Source organism: Saccoglossus kowalevskii, chromosome 3 (genome assembly GCF_978046115.1).
Source record: "Saccoglossus kowalevskii chromosome 3, keSacKowa6.1, whole genome shotgun sequence".
NCBI lineage: Eukaryota > Metazoa > Hemichordata > Enteropneusta > Harrimaniidae > Saccoglossus > Saccoglossus kowalevskii.
Window position 1 is genome coordinate 17,297,765 of NC_140643.1, and position 17,762 is coordinate 17,315,526.

The following is a 17,762-nucleotide window of genomic DNA, read 5'->3' on the forward strand; positions in this document are numbered from 1 at the left end:
AGTTTTTCAAAATACTATCAATCTAAAAGATTCTATTTTTTTTTCTGACTAACCTTGAGTAGGAGGTGGTGGTAGGCCGATCTCACTCTGACTACTCTCATCGGCATGTGAGACAGTCTTCTTGTATTTTCTGCTAGGATTCAATGGTTCCATCGCTAGTAAGATTTCCAGGGCTTTCTCGTCAGCTGCGTAATATGGATCTTGCATTTCCTATAGGAGATAATAATGTTTATTACTCAACACCTAAAAATGTAAGATCAGATAATGTTTTGAATCATGTGAGCCGATAAACTTAGATGTACATTCTACTGCCTTATAAACACAGAATTATTAATGACAACAATTTATGGCAATAATTTTGAAGAAGTTTACAGAATGTTTTTTAGGGGGTGGCAATTAGGGGATCTATGCTTTGGGTATTTTAATATATAAATCAGAAATACTTCACTCAATGTTGGTTTGATAGTTATAAGTAGTACACAATATATTGAGTCATTAACAATATATAAATGTGGGCTTCATGAGGGTTGATATATTGACAATAAATTCCTTGATTGTTTGTTTTTATAATCTAGTATTGAGCAGTGCTAAGCAATATTGAAATGACAACAAATGACATGTGGATCATGCTTGTGATGTGTTGAAAAAATATATAAACTCTTATATTAAATTTTACATGTAGCTTTTATCATTATCAATTGTGTCATCATAAAATAGTCTTGTGGAATCATTTTGTGATTCTATTTTATGCGTGTTCTTACAATTTTATGCTCTACCTATACATTCTATGTTATCGATAAAGAGCCATTGCTCGTAAAGTCAAGTTATTTTTAATACCGGTAGTTACTTAGGACAACGATTACCAAATATTATCTACTGTGTAATAATAAATGTTTCTTTTCATCAAAAAATTACTGATATATCAACTTGGCTCAAACCATAAAATATTAAATTCTGTTGAATTCTGACCCAAAAAATGGAAACACTTGAGTAAGGTAAATTATACATGCATATGCTATGTTATATTGACTTACTTTAATATGCTCCAATGCCAGCTCTACTAAGGCATCAAAGGTATCCCACTGTTCATAATTATATGACCATTTTATAAACTTGACCACACTGTGTAACGATATCCCATCTTCTCCTCGCGTTGCCATTTCAATCAGACTTCTTCTACTTTCTGCGAGTCCCAACAGAGTAGGTTCGGTCGCTTGCTGGGGACTGCGAGGTGAGTGGCCACCTCCCCCTGTAATCCAATAAATTCAAGTGTAGTAATTGGATGTCACACCGTATATCACTGTATATGTATATAACTATTCAGGTTCATGGGCAGCTGTTATATCAACATTATGAGTTCCACATAATGCAAGTTGAAATTTTCATTCAAAACTACAAAAAAACATGATATATACCTGAAATAAGTTCTACACCAGCAAAAAACAGTTCTGAGAAGACGTCCAATATATGGTCATCTGAATCAGGAGCAGCAGGACCAGTCAGTAGCATACGGCGAGTGCTATCCGCGATGGTCTCCAAGATAGCTAGGAATTGTGCCGCACTGCCCTCAAACATGTCGGCCAAGAGTTTCTCAGCTGGAGTGCGGGGCCAGGGGAGCTGTCAAATCAGAAATGTTGGACTTGATTATAAAGTCATCTCTGCAGTTTGCAATTAAAAACGAGCATGCAAAATAAAACACAAATAATAAATTCGAGTAAGAGTACATAACGATATAGTATCAGACACTTGGGAAGGAGGTGGGGCCTGGACTGATCAATCAGCTTGGCACTGCAACAAACAAGTACAACTGCAATGAAAACAGTGGGAAATAGCACATGCAAAGATATGTACATGGAGATAGTGGGGTCTGAAACCTGCACAGAACTAAGATGACTATCACAAGTTAGTAAAAAAACTACGGGCATTTACTAACTCTAATCAAGTCTAAACTAAACATTGTACTTTTAAACTGTTAGTACTAGATTCAGCATAATAAGCATTTTTGTTAATTTAATAAGCGTCACCTTAATTCCTCTCGTGTTAGCTCACCTAGTGGATACGTTAGCATAGAAAATAAAATAACCCGAAAAAACTGCCCTGTGACCATTTTACTCACGTTCCCATGCTTTTTCACAAGCTCGTCTCGCCTCTGTTTAGCAGTCTTACGCCAGACAAGACGGCCGTCATTCGCAATAATTATGGTAGGGGCATTACGACCACCGACATGCTAATTAAGGATATGTTAAAATAAATGAACAAAAACAAACACACAAGCAAACACCCAAGAAAAAAAAAAAGCATGCAAAAATATTATAATTGGGATGATTTCAAAAAGGTTAGTTCGGGTTTAATTAACTAGTGCAAAGCTAGAACTCACTTCCCCCATTAATTGAAAATATACTATCTTTTCTAGTTGCTTTTCAAGATCACTAAGTTCAGTTTTCTTTATAAAGGGTAGCAGAAGATAGTATAAAACAAAAAAAAGAAACTTACAACAGTTTACATACAAGTTTAATATTAGTATTATAAACATACAAGTAGATAGAATGACTGTGCAGTGAGGTGTATAATGATATTACATGGAGTGGGCCATGTGATACAGCATATTGTAAATTTTAAAATGATTGATATTATACTGGCTGAAATGAATGACTGAATTAGTTAGTTCAGTGCAGTCTGTTAGTCAGTCGATGTCAAACTCATCAGGGCAGAGTTTATATTACAGCTGACTAAATGTGATTATATTTTCTTTAAGTTGTGTCTTGGTGGTTGCTAGAACATAAAAGTGAGTGATAAAAGTTCTCTAATAAGACAAGATTTCTAGTTATTAATAATAACAGCGTGATTTAAATATATTTCCTGTGTGCATTTGTGAAATTGAGAATTTCCAGTTTCAGCGTCGATGAAGAATGTGCATTTTTCAAAATACAACAATTATTCACTTCTGATTTGAGACTAACCAAGTCAGTCCACGCCCATATATAGAAGAAGCAATTTTAGTTTACAAGGTATAAAACAGGTAAGGGTGAAACTGAAAATTCTTAAAGTATATGAAATCATCTCCTTGCGCCCACAACAAAAAAATGACACCTCCAGTGACTGACAGACCCAGGTAGACATATCTACAAGATACAGCTACAGAGCACCTTTTAGTTCAGTCAGTCACTAGAAAGTAAAATAAATACAATGTACATTAAAGCTTTACTGGCATGACATGTAATTTCAATTGATTTCACATATCTACATGATACTGAATTTCACCATAATTAAAAACGACGACAGTAATCTTCATAACAGGACAGCTTTATTTAATTATTTAAATATTAAACACACTGGGTAATGATAACATGACAGTTAGTCCACGCAGGATTTATATTATTCAACAGATAAATGCAGCCACCAAATGGTTTCCCAAATGTTTTACCGTACGACATTTATAAAAGTGAACCACACCTTCCACCATTATATGTATACACACACTCCCACCACCGATAATAATGAACAGCTTTAAGTGTAGTGAAACAATCCCAGAAATGCATAGCACCAAACACGCAAATTTTACCTTCTCGATGGGTCTATATCATATGTTTTGTTTTTATTTCATGCATTTTCATGCTAACCCACTGTAATGGTTTTAACAAATACCACCTCAGTTTTCTCTACTTACAGACTGAAAATCCTTCAAATTACTTCTCGTCTTAGGTCTGAGTAGACCCTTTGGTTTCTTTCTTGTATCAAAGACAGCACGTTTGTAGACCATCACTCCGACCTATGGTAGACAAATCGGAGTGCATATTTATTTCTAGAAATAAAGGCAAACACTACTGAATGACAATACAACATTGTGGCGTTCATGGCACACAGCTAGCCCTTGTTTTGATATATCTAAATCGATATACTGTAAAAGGATTAATTATTAACTGGGTTTTAATTTTGCTAATTTCGCTGACTGAAAAATGCGCTAAATTAAAACCCAGTGAATATGTAAAATTTAGCATAGAACTCATTATCTAAATGATAAAACCGTGAATTTAAAACCCACTGAATATGCCTGAAATGGTAAATCAGCGAAATTTAAAACCAGTAAAAAAATTAGTCATTTTACAGTATACACCTGGTGGCATTGGATCAATCTAGAAGTTTCTGTATTGATCTAGATGAGGAATGCTTAGATGCTTAAACTGGGTCTCACTTTGGATCGATATAAAGCATGGGCACCTGAGGTACAGCAAGAAAATGAAAGGTACATGCCTAAAAACAATATTAAATAGGATACATTTGTATTGTATTGATTGGTAGTCAATAATTACATATTTGTGGCATAATTGCTTAAAAAATTTTTTCATCAAAAGTACACATATTTGTTGAAATTTACCGTCATATGACATAATTGCTTAAAAATTTTTAATCAAAAGTACACATATTTGTTGAAATTTACCCTGTCATATGACATAATTGCTTAAAAATTTTTAATCAAAAGTACACATATTTGTTGAAATTTACCCTGTCATATGACATATGTGGCTGGATAAAAGCCCGGTGTGGAGATGACACAAGGCAGATAGAAACTATCAAGCAATGGGCAAGGACAGACCCATGCTTATATCAATATTGCTGCATTTTTATACAGATTGTAGTTTATGAATATAATAGAAATAATCTGTGGATAAGCACGGGAAATCTACTGAATTCTTATATCGAAATTAATAGGACTAAATTTGTAGTACATGTATCTGCACTGCAAGTGTTCCATAACATCAGTTTAAATTTTACCATACATATGACCAGCAAGGTCTGCCAGCTAAAAACTTTATACATTTCAGTTCAAGGTGAAGCAAACATGCATCAATGAGATGAAGCATCATGCAAGCAGTGAAAAAAAAAATCACCTTTACAGCAGCTTGTCTGAAGATCGATTCACATTCTAAGCTTCCAGGTGCAGAGCTAATCTTTTCCAACTGACTCAATTCATTGATCTTATTCAGAGCTCTCCTCGCAAACATCTGTGAAAAACAAATTAATGTTTACTGATCTCTTATAGTATTAAAATTGCTTTTAATGGACATCAAGAAAATTATGTGATTTACATGTGTATGTAACTTGCTGTTGAAAATCTCTTCTATACATATACAGATATAGAAGATATCAATTCAGCTCGACAGTTCAACATTTTGTTACTGAAACATCAATTGAAAGCCTATCAAAGGCACAGCCAATACAATATTGAGTGAATAAGAATACGTCTTCAAACAGGTGGACCATGTTTTTTCCTGGTGACAACTATAGAATATTTCATTGCATTTAGATTAATCTACGTAAACCATGTTTATAATAATTATTGGCTACATTGTCTCTGACCTTCTTTGAGTCAGTGAGTGTTATCTAAACATTACTTTATTTTGGCTCATTTAATTGAAAATACAAACGATGTAACCATTCATTTGTTGAACTGCACTGATTTTCACTGTTGTGAATCGATATGAACAATTTGGTACTTAATGAAGAGTGAAAACACTATGACTAGTAGAAGTTACATCGCTCACCTCAGCATGTTGTGGTGCTTTAGAATCATAATAACACTGACACACAGCAGTGTACAAAGTGGTTCTCCACAACAAATACTTGAGACTCAGCAGAGGTATGGAGCTCTCCATGCACATACACGCCCACAACAGATACTCCAACACCTGAAGAATGAAAACAAGTTATTGCTGCTGTACAAGATATCATACTACAAGGCTGAGACTATATAATATTGGTTTATGTGGTTTGTTACAGAATTATCACTGCCTCACCTGTGCTGAGTGTCCTAATGTCATTAAATGCCTGGAAACGCTGTAGATATGAATGGTACCTGGTCAGGAAGAACGATAAATATAAATTTAATTTAGAAACTACAAGATAATGAAACAAGTTTAAACACTAATTATAATAATAGATTATTTCAACATAATAAAAATAACATCCATGGTAGACTGATATCTCAATGATAAAATTATGATGATAGTGTAGAATGCAGATACCGGTATATAGTCTCATCGTAGGAACACCATTAGTAATTGCACATGCAATAAGCCTTAGATGACAAATGGCCGCCAAGTTGAGAGGGAGAGAGAGCCATGAGACTTGTTTCTATCCCTCAAATAGTGTTCCAATCCCTACTGTTCTAAGTACCTGTACTATTTGTACCTGTATTATGGTATTTGGAACAATGAATTCTGTAACTGGGAAGTATAGGATGCTATTTGAGGGACAAGACCATTTTCTAAAAGTTATGGTTTATTTTCAGCAATAGTTCTTTGCGGTTTGAAATATAGTTAGAATTGGCCTATTCCAAAAATGATGGCCTATATCAAACTACACACCCCTATTCCCCTATTTTACATAACACCATAAATTTATGCTATGCAAAGAACATTACTGATACAACTGTCATTCCGTGAATAGGCTTTTACAAGCTAGATAGATGGAAAACAACTCACCATTATACACCAGCCAACACAGTGGTTCCCTAGGCAACACCACCTGGGTGATAAGCCGGAGAAATGCCAAAATCTTGATGCACTGGGTAACTGACTCTATGTTCTGCAGTTGTGAATCGATGAGCAAGACCACTTGATAGTTGCAGATGCTCTTACCATACAATGCACGGAACTGTAGAGATAAAAAAATGCAAGTTGATGGGTTGAGATGTCTGTCAAAAAATGTTTCCTGAGTGTATGATGGAAAGCAGAGTTGAAATCAGCTTGTTCAAGCACAAAAATGAAGATGAAACACTGAAATCTCTGCATTGAACTAGATATTTTGATGGCTGAATTATAGAATTCCACTTTTCCCCAGCATAGAAAGCTTATTATCAGCTTGGAAACTTAAAATTAGACTATTTTTATGAGTAACAAATAATAATTGAGTGATTTGAATTACATCTCAAATTATTGAAAAATAATATTATTATAGGGAAACTGCAAAGTATGCATGAAGAAAGGTCAGTGGGAGTATCGCCCGATGAGTAGTCAAGGTCGATGTAAGCACATACTGTAATGTCTAAGTGAATATTTTGAGGTCTCTATGTAATAACCTTGTTATTATTAGTACATCTTTCTGACTACATGTAAAAATAGTCAGCTCATACTAAATTTGAAGCTGAATTAGAAATTTATGATGACAACATTAGTTATAAGTTCAAATATATGCAAGGCACTAAAGACAGCTTTGTTGTCAACTGATTAGGGTAAAGTTACTAATTTTATTTCTAAGCTTTAGTCTTGTTTGTTTCGTGTTCATTGATTTAGTGTATGTTTTCTCTTTCATGTTGAAATCTGTGTCAAGTAAAATATCTATCTATCTCAATGTATGAAAAACTGAAAAGGTGATGACAACTAGTGGCACTTTTTTGCTATGAACTTTGATTTGAAAATATCATGTACATGTATTCATTCAATATTTAGAATTCCCATTTCCTAATAAGGTAGGATGTAGATATCCTGTGCGAGTATGGGACTGTGGATGCTGTGGCACAAAGTGCATTGTAATATTCAAAACTTACTGTTAGGCTTGCATGTTTAGTTTCCATCCCATCAGGAAAGAAAAGATCTTTGACAGTTTCGATGTCTGTGATGTCTTCTATCTGACGATCACCGAACTGCTGTAAATATCTTCCAAAACACTGCCAAAGTGCCATGTCATATTCCTGCAAAATAAACAAGCCATGCATGGCACAGTCCCAGTTAGTTATCGAATTTAGGATATATAGTTTTGTTTATAGTAATATAGCTGGAATATAAACATGTCAGGAATATGATTATGATGATTGTTTAACATTTAAATGATTGACATTTGTATCTGATCGAGTATTGAGAGATATTGCTCTGGAACAGCATTAATTAAAACAAAATCAGCCATTTTGAATACATGTATAATGAATATATAAAGTTTGAACATAGTCAGTCAAAGAATGTCAGAGATATTAAAATAAAATGGCCACTAGTCAACCATTATGAATCTGATCTAAAAAATAAAATAATGTGCATCAGGAACCCGTAATGTCTAATGTATGTACCAAGTTTTAACAAAATCCATCCATAAATGCCAGAAATGCTTGATATTTGATGAATTTTTAGCTCAAAAATGGCCACCATTCGGCCATTTTTAATAGGATCGTCAAACCAATATATCTGTATATCAATGACATGATGTATAATATTTAAAATTTGAACATAATCAGTCACAGCAAATCAGAGATATGGCACTAGAGCCACATTCATTAAAAAAAAATGGCCGCCAGTTTGAACAAAATCCATCTGTAAACAGCCAAGAAATGCTTGATTTTGATGATTTTTAGAACAAAAATGGCCGCTATTCGGCCATCTTGAATCAGATCAGGAAACAAATTGATGTGCATATGTATAATATCATGTATGATGTATGTGTGAAGTTTGATTGTGATTGGTCCAGGCATTTCTTAGATACAGGTCCGGATGCACACACGCAGGGATGCATGGAGGTCAAAACATAAGTCCCCATTTTCGAACTGCGTTCGAACGGGGACTAAAAACATTGCCGATATAATATAGTTCACAGTGACCAATAACATGAATGAGATATGACATACAAACTGTATTTTATTGAGAGAATTAAAGACAAAAAAATGCCCGTTAGTATACATCACCATTAGGATTTTTTATGACATCATAGCTTTACATTATGACATGATAATGTAACATGTTATCACATGATAATGTAAACCTTTTTTTCCTATAAATCCATTTCAAATTCAACTAAATATGTATAGCTTTGATGGTGGTGATATATAACAACAATAATGAATCCCTTACAGCATCATACTGGATTTAAAAAAGGTTCTAGACACAAGGTGAAGCCTTACACATTTATCTTGCACTAATGCAGTAGACAATGTGAGGAATTTATAATTGTTTAAATAACAAGGAGCGGATGGGGATGTGCAAAATAATGTCGCTGTCGGGCCCAATATTTAAACGAATATCCCAGTTCGAGCTCTGTTATCACATATTATGGCAGTCTTTTATTAAAATTATAATAGTGATACATATGGGAAGAAAGAAATTGAATGAGTGGTTAGCGTATCAATGATGCTTGTATTTCAGTGGCGTATAGACTGATCAATGAAGTGCACTATATAGAAAACCTGCTCACATGTAATTTTGTTGTTAAAATTGACCAGAATTTAAGAAAGTGATTAAAATGTGGCCAATAAACATCTCAATTGAATATGACTGATTTACACACAATCTTAATTGTTTAAATGCAGTAAAATAATCATAACATGGTAATAATTACATTTAAAGGACAGTAGTTTTCCCATGCAAAGTATATAACATGTAAAATACATTTTTTGTGAACATAAATTTGAAAGTGTATTGTGTTATGACCACTGCCCTTTAATAAAAAAAAAATAAAAATAACTTGTACTTACTTTGACAGAAACCAAGAAATCTCCCATTTCAATAAGCCTTGTGAGATACAACATACGTGGCAAACGTTCCTCATATTTGTTCCACAGTGCGAACATAGAATCTGCACTGTAAAATGACAGAAACACAAATACTGGTGTATGTAAATGGCAAAAAGTAAATGAATTTAGATCTTTGAGTAGTACATAATCCATAACCCAATTTCTTTTAGTTCTATGCCCATATTAAGCTGCACTATTACCGGTATATTAAAACTACAAGACTGAATTCGTTGAGTGTGAACTATGTATTGATGAGTCAAAGCAGCACAGTTACTTATAAACTGAAAATCCAAATAAATTGATCAGTGCTATTTTTTATAATTTGCTGATATTTCATTGCTATTACTTTAATAATACTATGCAGAGCAGGGGTCAAAATTAATTAAGGTCAGCCAACCTTGAACATATTTCACCTGGGACAGGTAAAAATAAACTACCTGTCCTTCTGGGCAGGTGAACAATTACTTAAAGTTTTTACTAACTTTCAAAATTGGGTTGTCCAAAATTGTTAATGTCCAGAAAATTGCCTACAGATTTGTTAATGACATAATGTGAGCCAGGAAACAAAATAATATTTTGAATAACATGTCATAATATATCTTGCTAGGGACAGGTACATCAATTAGGACAGATACTTTTATTTACCAACCAGTCCAAAGGACAGGCAAATTTAATTTTTAATTTCAGCGCTGCACTTTCCAAACGTACAGTGTACATCGCATTGTCATATAGTACTCACAAATCCCTGTGCCAAAACCTCTGATTAATAGTTTTCCGTCATTTCGACACTTTTACAATTTAAAGTAAGAAATTGGTCGTTATGAAAGAGTTCCTTTTGTACCCCGGCCCAATCCTAACTCCTAACCCTCCCCTCAAGTGCCTCCAAATTTAACTGTATATGCCCCTCTAAACACTGGAGCTAAACATCCATGGGTAAACATTGATCGCGATTCGGAAAAACATTGATGACTTACGCTCGAGAACAAGCCTCGTCATCCTTTCTTACGTAGGTCGGTGAGACCTTCCTTTTCATAAACTGGATAAACAACTTGCACTCATCTTCAAACGCTGCAATCACTGGATTTTTCTTGCCGGTATAAAACGTGGAAGGCGGTTGTTTAACATTCTGTGCAGCTTTGTGCTGCAGAACCACCGCCATTTTGGCAACAAATAAGTTGCTAAGACGAAACCAAGATTGGAAGAATGTTAGGAACGCAGTACTGAATACTGAGGTTATTTTACGTAAAATTCTGATATTTTGAATAATAATAATATATTTGAAAGATAAATATATATAAAATACTCAATAAAATAATAGTTTGTCGAACAAAATAAGATGAAAACACGATACGCATTTTAATAGCAATAGTTTACTACCCTTTGCAATAATAGTCGCGACCAGGTTACCTGGCCTCGATTTAGATTATAAACCGGAAGTGTTCGGCAGCTGAGCGTTTCTGATTCGTATCGTGGAGAATACAGCAGACGATATTTATAGTGAGTTTATTTCGGTCAGTTTATTTGCTTACTATCAACAGTAAATCCATGACATTTTCTTTGAAAAACTGTTATGGTGAGATAAGAATGAATGTGTAAACTCTATGGCGGTATCACGGGGTAACTCGAAACTGACCCGGGCCCCGACCTTCTCAGCAGTCAACAGGCTGACTCAACTTCATTATTCATGTATATTGACAATATTTTTTGTGTAGGAGAGAACAGAGTTCCTTAAGGACCCCTCACCCCTAATCTGAACCCTAACACTCCAGCCTCCAATGTAATTCAATATATCTCTCCCTACAAAAGACCAATTGAAATGGGGGAGGGGTACTAGTGGGTCAGTGTTGAGACTAGAGTTATGGGTGAAGGGGTCCTGAGGAATTCTTACCGAGAGAACTTCATTCAATCACTGTACAGATTACTTGTGTTTATTAATTCCCATCTGCAATGCATATAATCAGGTGTCGCTTTTTTCCATTTTTTATTGAAAAGACTGACTCCATTAGTGTTCAATGAGCAGAAAGTGCAAAGAATGACAAATGGCTGAAGTGGCATCAACATCAGTAACCGACTTTGGTATGGTACACTTCCTATCAAACCATAGTGGATTTAATGGCAAGATTAAAGAACGGTACAAAGATTTCAGAGTCACAGAGTTAACAGTTGAAGGGGGTGCTGTCTGTCTTTGTCTGAATGGGAATGTTGAGAATCCTGTGAGATCACATACTGTCCATGATACCTGTTCACAATCCATTAACCAAGACAGAAAAGTTTTTGAGTATTGGAAAGGAAAAGATGCTGCTACATTGCAAGCTACTTTATGTGAGGTTTTAAAAAATGAAGAGCCACTTTTAAAACTCAACATATTTTCAGAGAAAATAAATAATGATGCTAATCACCACGGTGACAATCAAAATGATGAAGATTGCATCTCACTTGGGCTATTTAACGAAAAGGAACAACGAGCAAAGCTTCACCACTGTGTGAAACAGCTCCACCCACATTTAAAAACAACAACATCTAGAAATCAGGAGAGTAGCTATGAAATTTTTGCTTCCAGTGATAGAAATTATTTTGAATTTAAAACATTGTTGTCTGCTGATCAGGTGAATAATTTGTTGAGGTTCATTGATGATAAAAATGCAAGTAGCATGTTAAAGCTGCAAGTTGGAAAATGTAAAGAGAGGAGGACTAGAATCCATCGCCTGATTGCCAAATACTACGGTGCTATGGTGGAAACTAAAACATTTGTCGGTAATTTCAAAGGTGTAACTCCTCATGAGAAATCTTCTATTGTGGTGAGATTTCGTGAAAAGTTCCATCAACAGAAAGGAAAGAAAAGAAAACATGCTGTGGGTGAAAATAAAGAAGACATATACACAGGTAGAACATTGACTTGTTTTTGCTGAAATTGTGTGTGTAAATAAGAAAAATATTTTGGTTGGCTGTTTTGGCTCTATTAGAAGTGTGTGTTCTTAGATAAATGACAGAGCTATGTCATTAATCAAAAGTCATATTTTAATGATCCAATATACAGTAATTGCAATTTATGCTTCTATGGGAGATATGCTTCTAATAAAGAATTGTTAACATGACAGGTACAAAATAGGTATCACAACACGTCTCACATTATATTTTGTTTTCTCTCATAGCTTTCGTATTAGAAAAAAGAGATTTAGAAACATTGGATGCTATCCAGCAGATCGCTGATGCCACTGGATGCCAGCCGTCTGACATTAGTTATGCCGGGATGAAAGATAAAAAAGCAATCACAACACAAGCTATGGTTATTAGAGGGGTTCTTCCACATAAGTATGTGAATATAATATTCAGTAAATCGTAATAAAAATTATTAAAAAACAATGATTGGACAAATGATCCAAGTACCGATTTATTTTATACATAATGCTAAAAATAAAGCAGTTGGCCTTGCGTGGGATTTAAGGTTATACATCCTGGTACTTTCTGGGGACAAATTAAATAAAAATGATAATTTCTCAAAAATGCAATAATTTGTCATTGGAAGTTGAAAAACAGTTTATTACAACAGAAATCAGTATATGCTAACTACTGCCTAGAAATTGCCAGCATGTATTCCGGTATATATGCATAAGAGCGTTAATATAAGTCATATTGTACTATTATTTGATTCAAAACCTAGTGCCCGGGTATCTAATGTATATTAAATCAAAACATCAAAAATAATTTAAATATGAAATGCTGAATATATATTGTTTTATCTTAAATGTCTTACTATTATTTCACCTAGAATTGTTCTTTTAACTAGATTACAAGAAATTAATGATTCTTTGCCAAATATCAGAGTTGGCACGATTAAAAGATGCTGTGCCCCGTTGAAGCTTGGTCAGCTTGGTGGAAACCACTTTGAGATACTGATACGAGATGCAACTTCTGAATCTTATAGACTTGAAGATGTTGTTTCCACAGCAATGGAACATATTCAGGTATTTAATAAATTAAATGTATTTTCCATAGTGAAATAAATAAATATCTGACATATGAATATTTGCACATTAATTTAAAAACACGTACCGTACTGAATATATGAATTAATGGAATTGAGTGTTTCATATCTTCTTGCAAAGGCAGATAGTGTAAAATTGCAACTCCTTACAATCCATAATTCCATAGCAGAAGAATATTAGGTTCATGGTTACTTGCTTCATGTTCCAAGATTGTTCAGTTATATGCTGAAACATACTTGGAAAATAAAAATCTATAGCATTAACACGTCCAAACTGGAAAAATAACATAAAATCTCTATAAGAAGCATCATCCCTAATAAAAGCTGCACCCACACTTGTTGAACAATTGAAAAATTGTCCTCGTATGTGTAGATGCTCTATTAGAACTTGCATCCCTTCTATTGCATTGTAGCATTTTAATAGAAGCATAGGCTTCCAATGATTGATTTTACAGTACTTGAATGGGCTCTCATGGTTAAATTACTATGCAGCTGAACATTGCAGTCATTAAATTCTCCTGAGTACTTCTTTACTCAAACTTGACAACTAATAAAGTTCATGTAAAAGAAACTGTATAATTTATACCAATTATAGCAGCGGCTTCCAATGACAGTACTTGAATGTACAATCGAGGATACATTAGCTTTACACAAATGGGCTCTCATGGTTAAATTATCATGCAGCTGAACGTTGCAGTCATTGACTTGGCCTGAGTACTTGTTTACTCAAACTAGACAACTAATAAAGTTCATGTAAAAGAAACTGTATAATTTATACCAAATAATAAATGGAAATTCTCTTTTCTATTGTTTTGGCATACTTTCAGCATGTCAGCAGGTGTGATCTGAGTTTGTTCAAACAAGCTTACCTTTCCTCTCAGATGTAAATTCCATTAAATACTTTCTTCACCAAAATTGTTTGATCTGTCTCTATAGGAACATGGATTTGTGAATTACTATGGAACACAACGATTTGGTTCAAATGACAGTCCTGTAACTGCGGACAGAGTTGGACTAGCTCTACTCAAAGGAAATATGGTATGATTAAATAATAACTATGTACCATTATATACATTTCAAATACATTTCAGGCAATAAAAAAAAGGTTCCTTGCAGGCAGAATTAATACATATGTTTGTATTTGCAGTATACATGAAGTGTATATGAAGTTATATAATATTTGCTGTTTTAGAATGCATATAAGTGGCAAATGCAAGCCATTTAAAATATTTACCTTCCCTCTTTGGGCTTGAACTTAGTTTTCTGAGGAAGCCCAATCTCAAAGCCAGAATGGCTGAAAATGTCTGTACTCTCTGAAACTATGAAGGAAATAGACTGTTTTGAATGAAATCAAAGAAATCCATTGGGCATTTATACAATCATCTCTATGGCCTCCAGGAATTTTTGACCCACTTGGAAAAAAGTTGTTCAAGCTTTATTTTGAGTGGCCATCAAAGAATTGGTCAAAATTGAAAACAAATTCATCCAACAATATCATAGTATTCTGTATGTTGGGTTCAAAAGTTTAGATCAGAAAAAACCTGAAAATACAGTACAGTATGTGTTTATATGTGCTATTTATCCATTTTCAATTCATAAACCCCCCCTTGGTAAGTCGCGACCTGCGATCAGTTGCAGTTTTGCTTGGATCCTGACACCCGCAAGTGGCCACTGTATATCAGCTAGCGTACCTAAACCTTTGTGTAAATTTGACAGATATCAACAGTGTTTATAGGGGTCAAAATTATGGCTTTTTGATTGTCCCAAAAACACTTTTGTTATGTTGAACCATCATATGAAAACTGGTTACCTTTTGGCACAACCATAAAACTAAATACAAAAGGCACACTATTACAATGTAATATTAGTATCATAGTACCTAAATTTTTTAAAACACAACTTCACTTTTTTGGGCAGTTGCTCCTTTTTTGACAGAAATTGTACGCATTAACAATTACTAACAATTTTATTTGTGAAAGATTACAAAAGTTGGCTTTGGTGTTTGATTTATTAGACAACTGGTCAATTAGTTGTTTGACCCCTGATTTATGATTATAAGACAAATGTGTGAAGTGATTTATTTAGCAATTTATTCTGTTTCAACAGAAAGAAGCCATTAATTTGATTTTAATGCCGGGAGATGGAAAAGATACAGTCAATGAAGCAAAGAGGCATTGGAGAAATACAAATAATGCAAAGGAGACGCTGTCTATGATGCCGCGATATAAAATCCGAGAGTGCATGCTGTTGAAGGCGTTACACCGACATGGACAGGACAATGATGGATGTACTAAAGCATTGCTTATGATACCATATTACATGAGGGTTTTGTATGTTCACAGTTATTGTAGTCTTGTATGGAACAAATTAGCATCTTATAGAATTCAACAATACGGAGTTGATGTTGTTGTTGGGGATCTTGTTGAAGTGACTGAGGGAAACAAGACACAGGTTAGTGTATTTTAGTACTCAGCTCAGCTGAATTTGCAACAGGTTGATTGAAGTTTCATTGACGGTCATGTGATTGTTAGTGCATGATATGCATGTGTGTACCAAAACCATCAAGTTCTATATAGTTATGCAGTGTTTGTCAGTTACAGTGAAACAATCATATGCTAATTTATGCTAATTTATGCTAATTGATGACCAGAAATACTACAACATAGGCAGATGATATCTGACTCGGATGGAACGTTTGATAATCATTCTTCGTAGGCTGTCATCGAAAAAATCTGTATTATATAAATTAAATCTGAAAATTGTATGGGCAATCAGTTTATGCTTCAAGTTTCCTAACAGGTGTGCATTATATGTGTAATTTTTCATTTCAAACTGCGTATTCATAGATGGGGGAAAAAAAACATTCTGAGCAATTTTGAGCAATGGTATTCAAGTGAAATAACAACTTGTCCCCACATTTTCTGTGAATTTCTTGATCACTTTAAAGTGGATATACTTTTATAATTTGAAGAACTGTGACCAAAAACATGTTTTTCAGCTCATAACTACAGAATCATTCAAGTTGGAACTACTTAATTGGGACAGGTTTAATTACAAGAGGATTGTTGTCATTGCTCATGAATATTAATGTTGCATGAATATTAATTTATGCAAATTAGACAAATGCTTCAACTAATCACGTCATGCAAATCCTCCCTGCCTTATACTAAAAATAAAATTATTTATATTTAGGTGAAAATAGTAGAACCAGAAGACATCCATAAAAGCAGATACTCTATCAGTGATGTTGTGCTACCATTGCCTGGCAACACAGTTACTATGCCAACCAACTCAGTTTCCCACATGTATTCCCAGCTACTTTCCTCTGATGAATTAGAACAACATAACTTCAGGATCTCTTCTTTGAAAATGAACATCCATGGAGACTACCGAAAACTTATTGCATGGCCAAGAAATACTCAATACAAACTTCTTACAAGAAAGTCTAAAGTTTATGAAGAGAGTTGTAAGGAAACAAAAGCAGTTTTTATTTCCCAGGATGCATGTAGTAGTGCACAGTCAGTCAACAAGGAGGTACAGACATCCAGTGACGATGAACAGTCTGATTGCAATGTAGAAGTTTCATTTGATTTACTGCCATCCTCTTATGCTACAGTGTGCTTAAGAGAAATTATGAAAACTCCTAAATGAGTGTGTTCTTGTGTGCTTTGCTTTGATTACATTCATGGATAGACAAGAATATATTATAATTTATGAAAGACTATATATATCTCACTGTCAATAGGTTTCGAGCTGAATTAATTTTCCTCCAAGACCAATGAAATATCCAACATTGAAATGGCAAAGTTACAAGGTTTGAACTACTGTAGATGGCAGAATTAACCTTTGATCTTGATATTAATTATGCTTGCATAAATAAAATAACTCCTACATATGAACTTCCCGGGGACTTATGTTTTGCCCTGTGTGCGTCCGTCCGTCCGTGCGTCCGTGATCACCTGTATCTCGAACATGCATGGACCGATTAAGTTCAAACTTCACTCATACATCACACATTATATGGGACATATGCACATGCATTTTTTTCATGATCCGATTAACGATAGCCGAATAGCGGCCATTTTAAGGCCGAAAATGAATCAAAATCGCACATTTTCACCATTCCGGACCCGGATCTCAGTTATGCATGGACGGATTTTGTTCAAATTTGGTACATACATTAAACATAATAGGACCTTGATGCACGTCATTTTCTTTTTTGGATCGGGCTCGAAATGGCCGACTGGCGGCCATTTTGTTTTAAAGAATTCAGTTCTGGATCCG

At 34.4% G+C, this 17,762-nt stretch overlaps 4 protein-coding genes across 5 annotated transcripts in view; 1 reads left to right on the forward strand and 3 right to left on the reverse strand.

Moving 5' to 3' along the window:
* LOC100370423 (cilia- and flagella-associated protein 54-like) overlaps nt 1-1,244 on the reverse strand; it is a 34,793-nt gene extending 33,549 nt beyond the window's left edge. Inside the window, exons 1-2 of the mRNA XM_085496829.1 lie at nt 1,035-1,244; nt 54-210 (exon numbers count right to left, since the gene is read on the reverse strand). Of these exons, the coding sequence (XP_085352955.1) occupies nt 54-210; nt 1,035-1,160 (283 nt within the window). The 5' untranslated portion in view covers nt 1,161-1,244. The remainder of the gene's footprint in view (nt 1-53; nt 211-1,034) is intronic.
* A 95-nt stretch (nt 1,245-1,339) lies between these two features.
* Nucleotides 1,340-7,681, reverse strand: LOC146747518 (cilia- and flagella-associated protein 54-like). Its single transcript, XM_085497319.1, has 8 exons — nt 7,547-7,681; nt 6,483-6,654; nt 5,796-5,854; nt 5,544-5,687; nt 4,890-5,003; nt 3,668-3,769; nt 1,416-1,617; nt 1,340-1,392 (listed from the first exon to the last, which is right to left on the reverse strand). Exons 1-8 carry the CDS (start codon nt 7,679-7,681, stop codon nt 1,340-1,342), a joined length of 981 nt encoding a protein of 326 aa, XP_085353445.1.
* A 302-nt stretch (nt 7,682-7,983) lies between these two features.
* Nucleotides 7,984-10,652, reverse strand: LOC146747519 (cilia- and flagella-associated protein 54-like). Its single transcript, XM_085497320.1, has 3 exons — nt 10,468-10,652; nt 9,455-9,560; nt 7,984-8,007 (listed from the first exon to the last, which is right to left on the reverse strand). The coding sequence occupies exons 1-3, from the start codon at nt 10,650-10,652 to the stop codon at nt 7,984-7,986; spliced, it is 315 nt and encodes a 104-aa protein (XP_085353446.1).
* Nucleotides 10,653-10,927: 275 nt separating this feature from the next.
* On the forward strand, nt 10,928-17,377 carry LOC100370570 (pseudouridylate synthase PUS7L-like). 2 transcript variants are annotated; one of them, XM_002738314.3, is made up of 7 exons: nt 10,928-10,990; nt 11,486-12,376; nt 12,646-12,805; nt 13,281-13,458; nt 14,415-14,516; nt 15,585-15,929; nt 16,671-17,377. In XM_002738314.3, exons 2-7 carry the CDS (start codon nt 11,533-11,535, stop codon nt 17,127-17,129), a joined length of 2,088 nt encoding a protein of 695 aa, XP_002738360.3. In that variant the 5' UTR covers nt 10,928-10,990; nt 11,486-11,532; the 3' UTR covers nt 17,130-17,377. The 2 variants fall into 2 exon arrangements, with proteins under 2 accessions (XP_002738360.3, XP_077868458.1); XM_078012332.1 differs by having other exon boundaries at nt 10,931-11,004.
* Nucleotides 17,378-17,762: the final 385 nt, after the last annotated feature.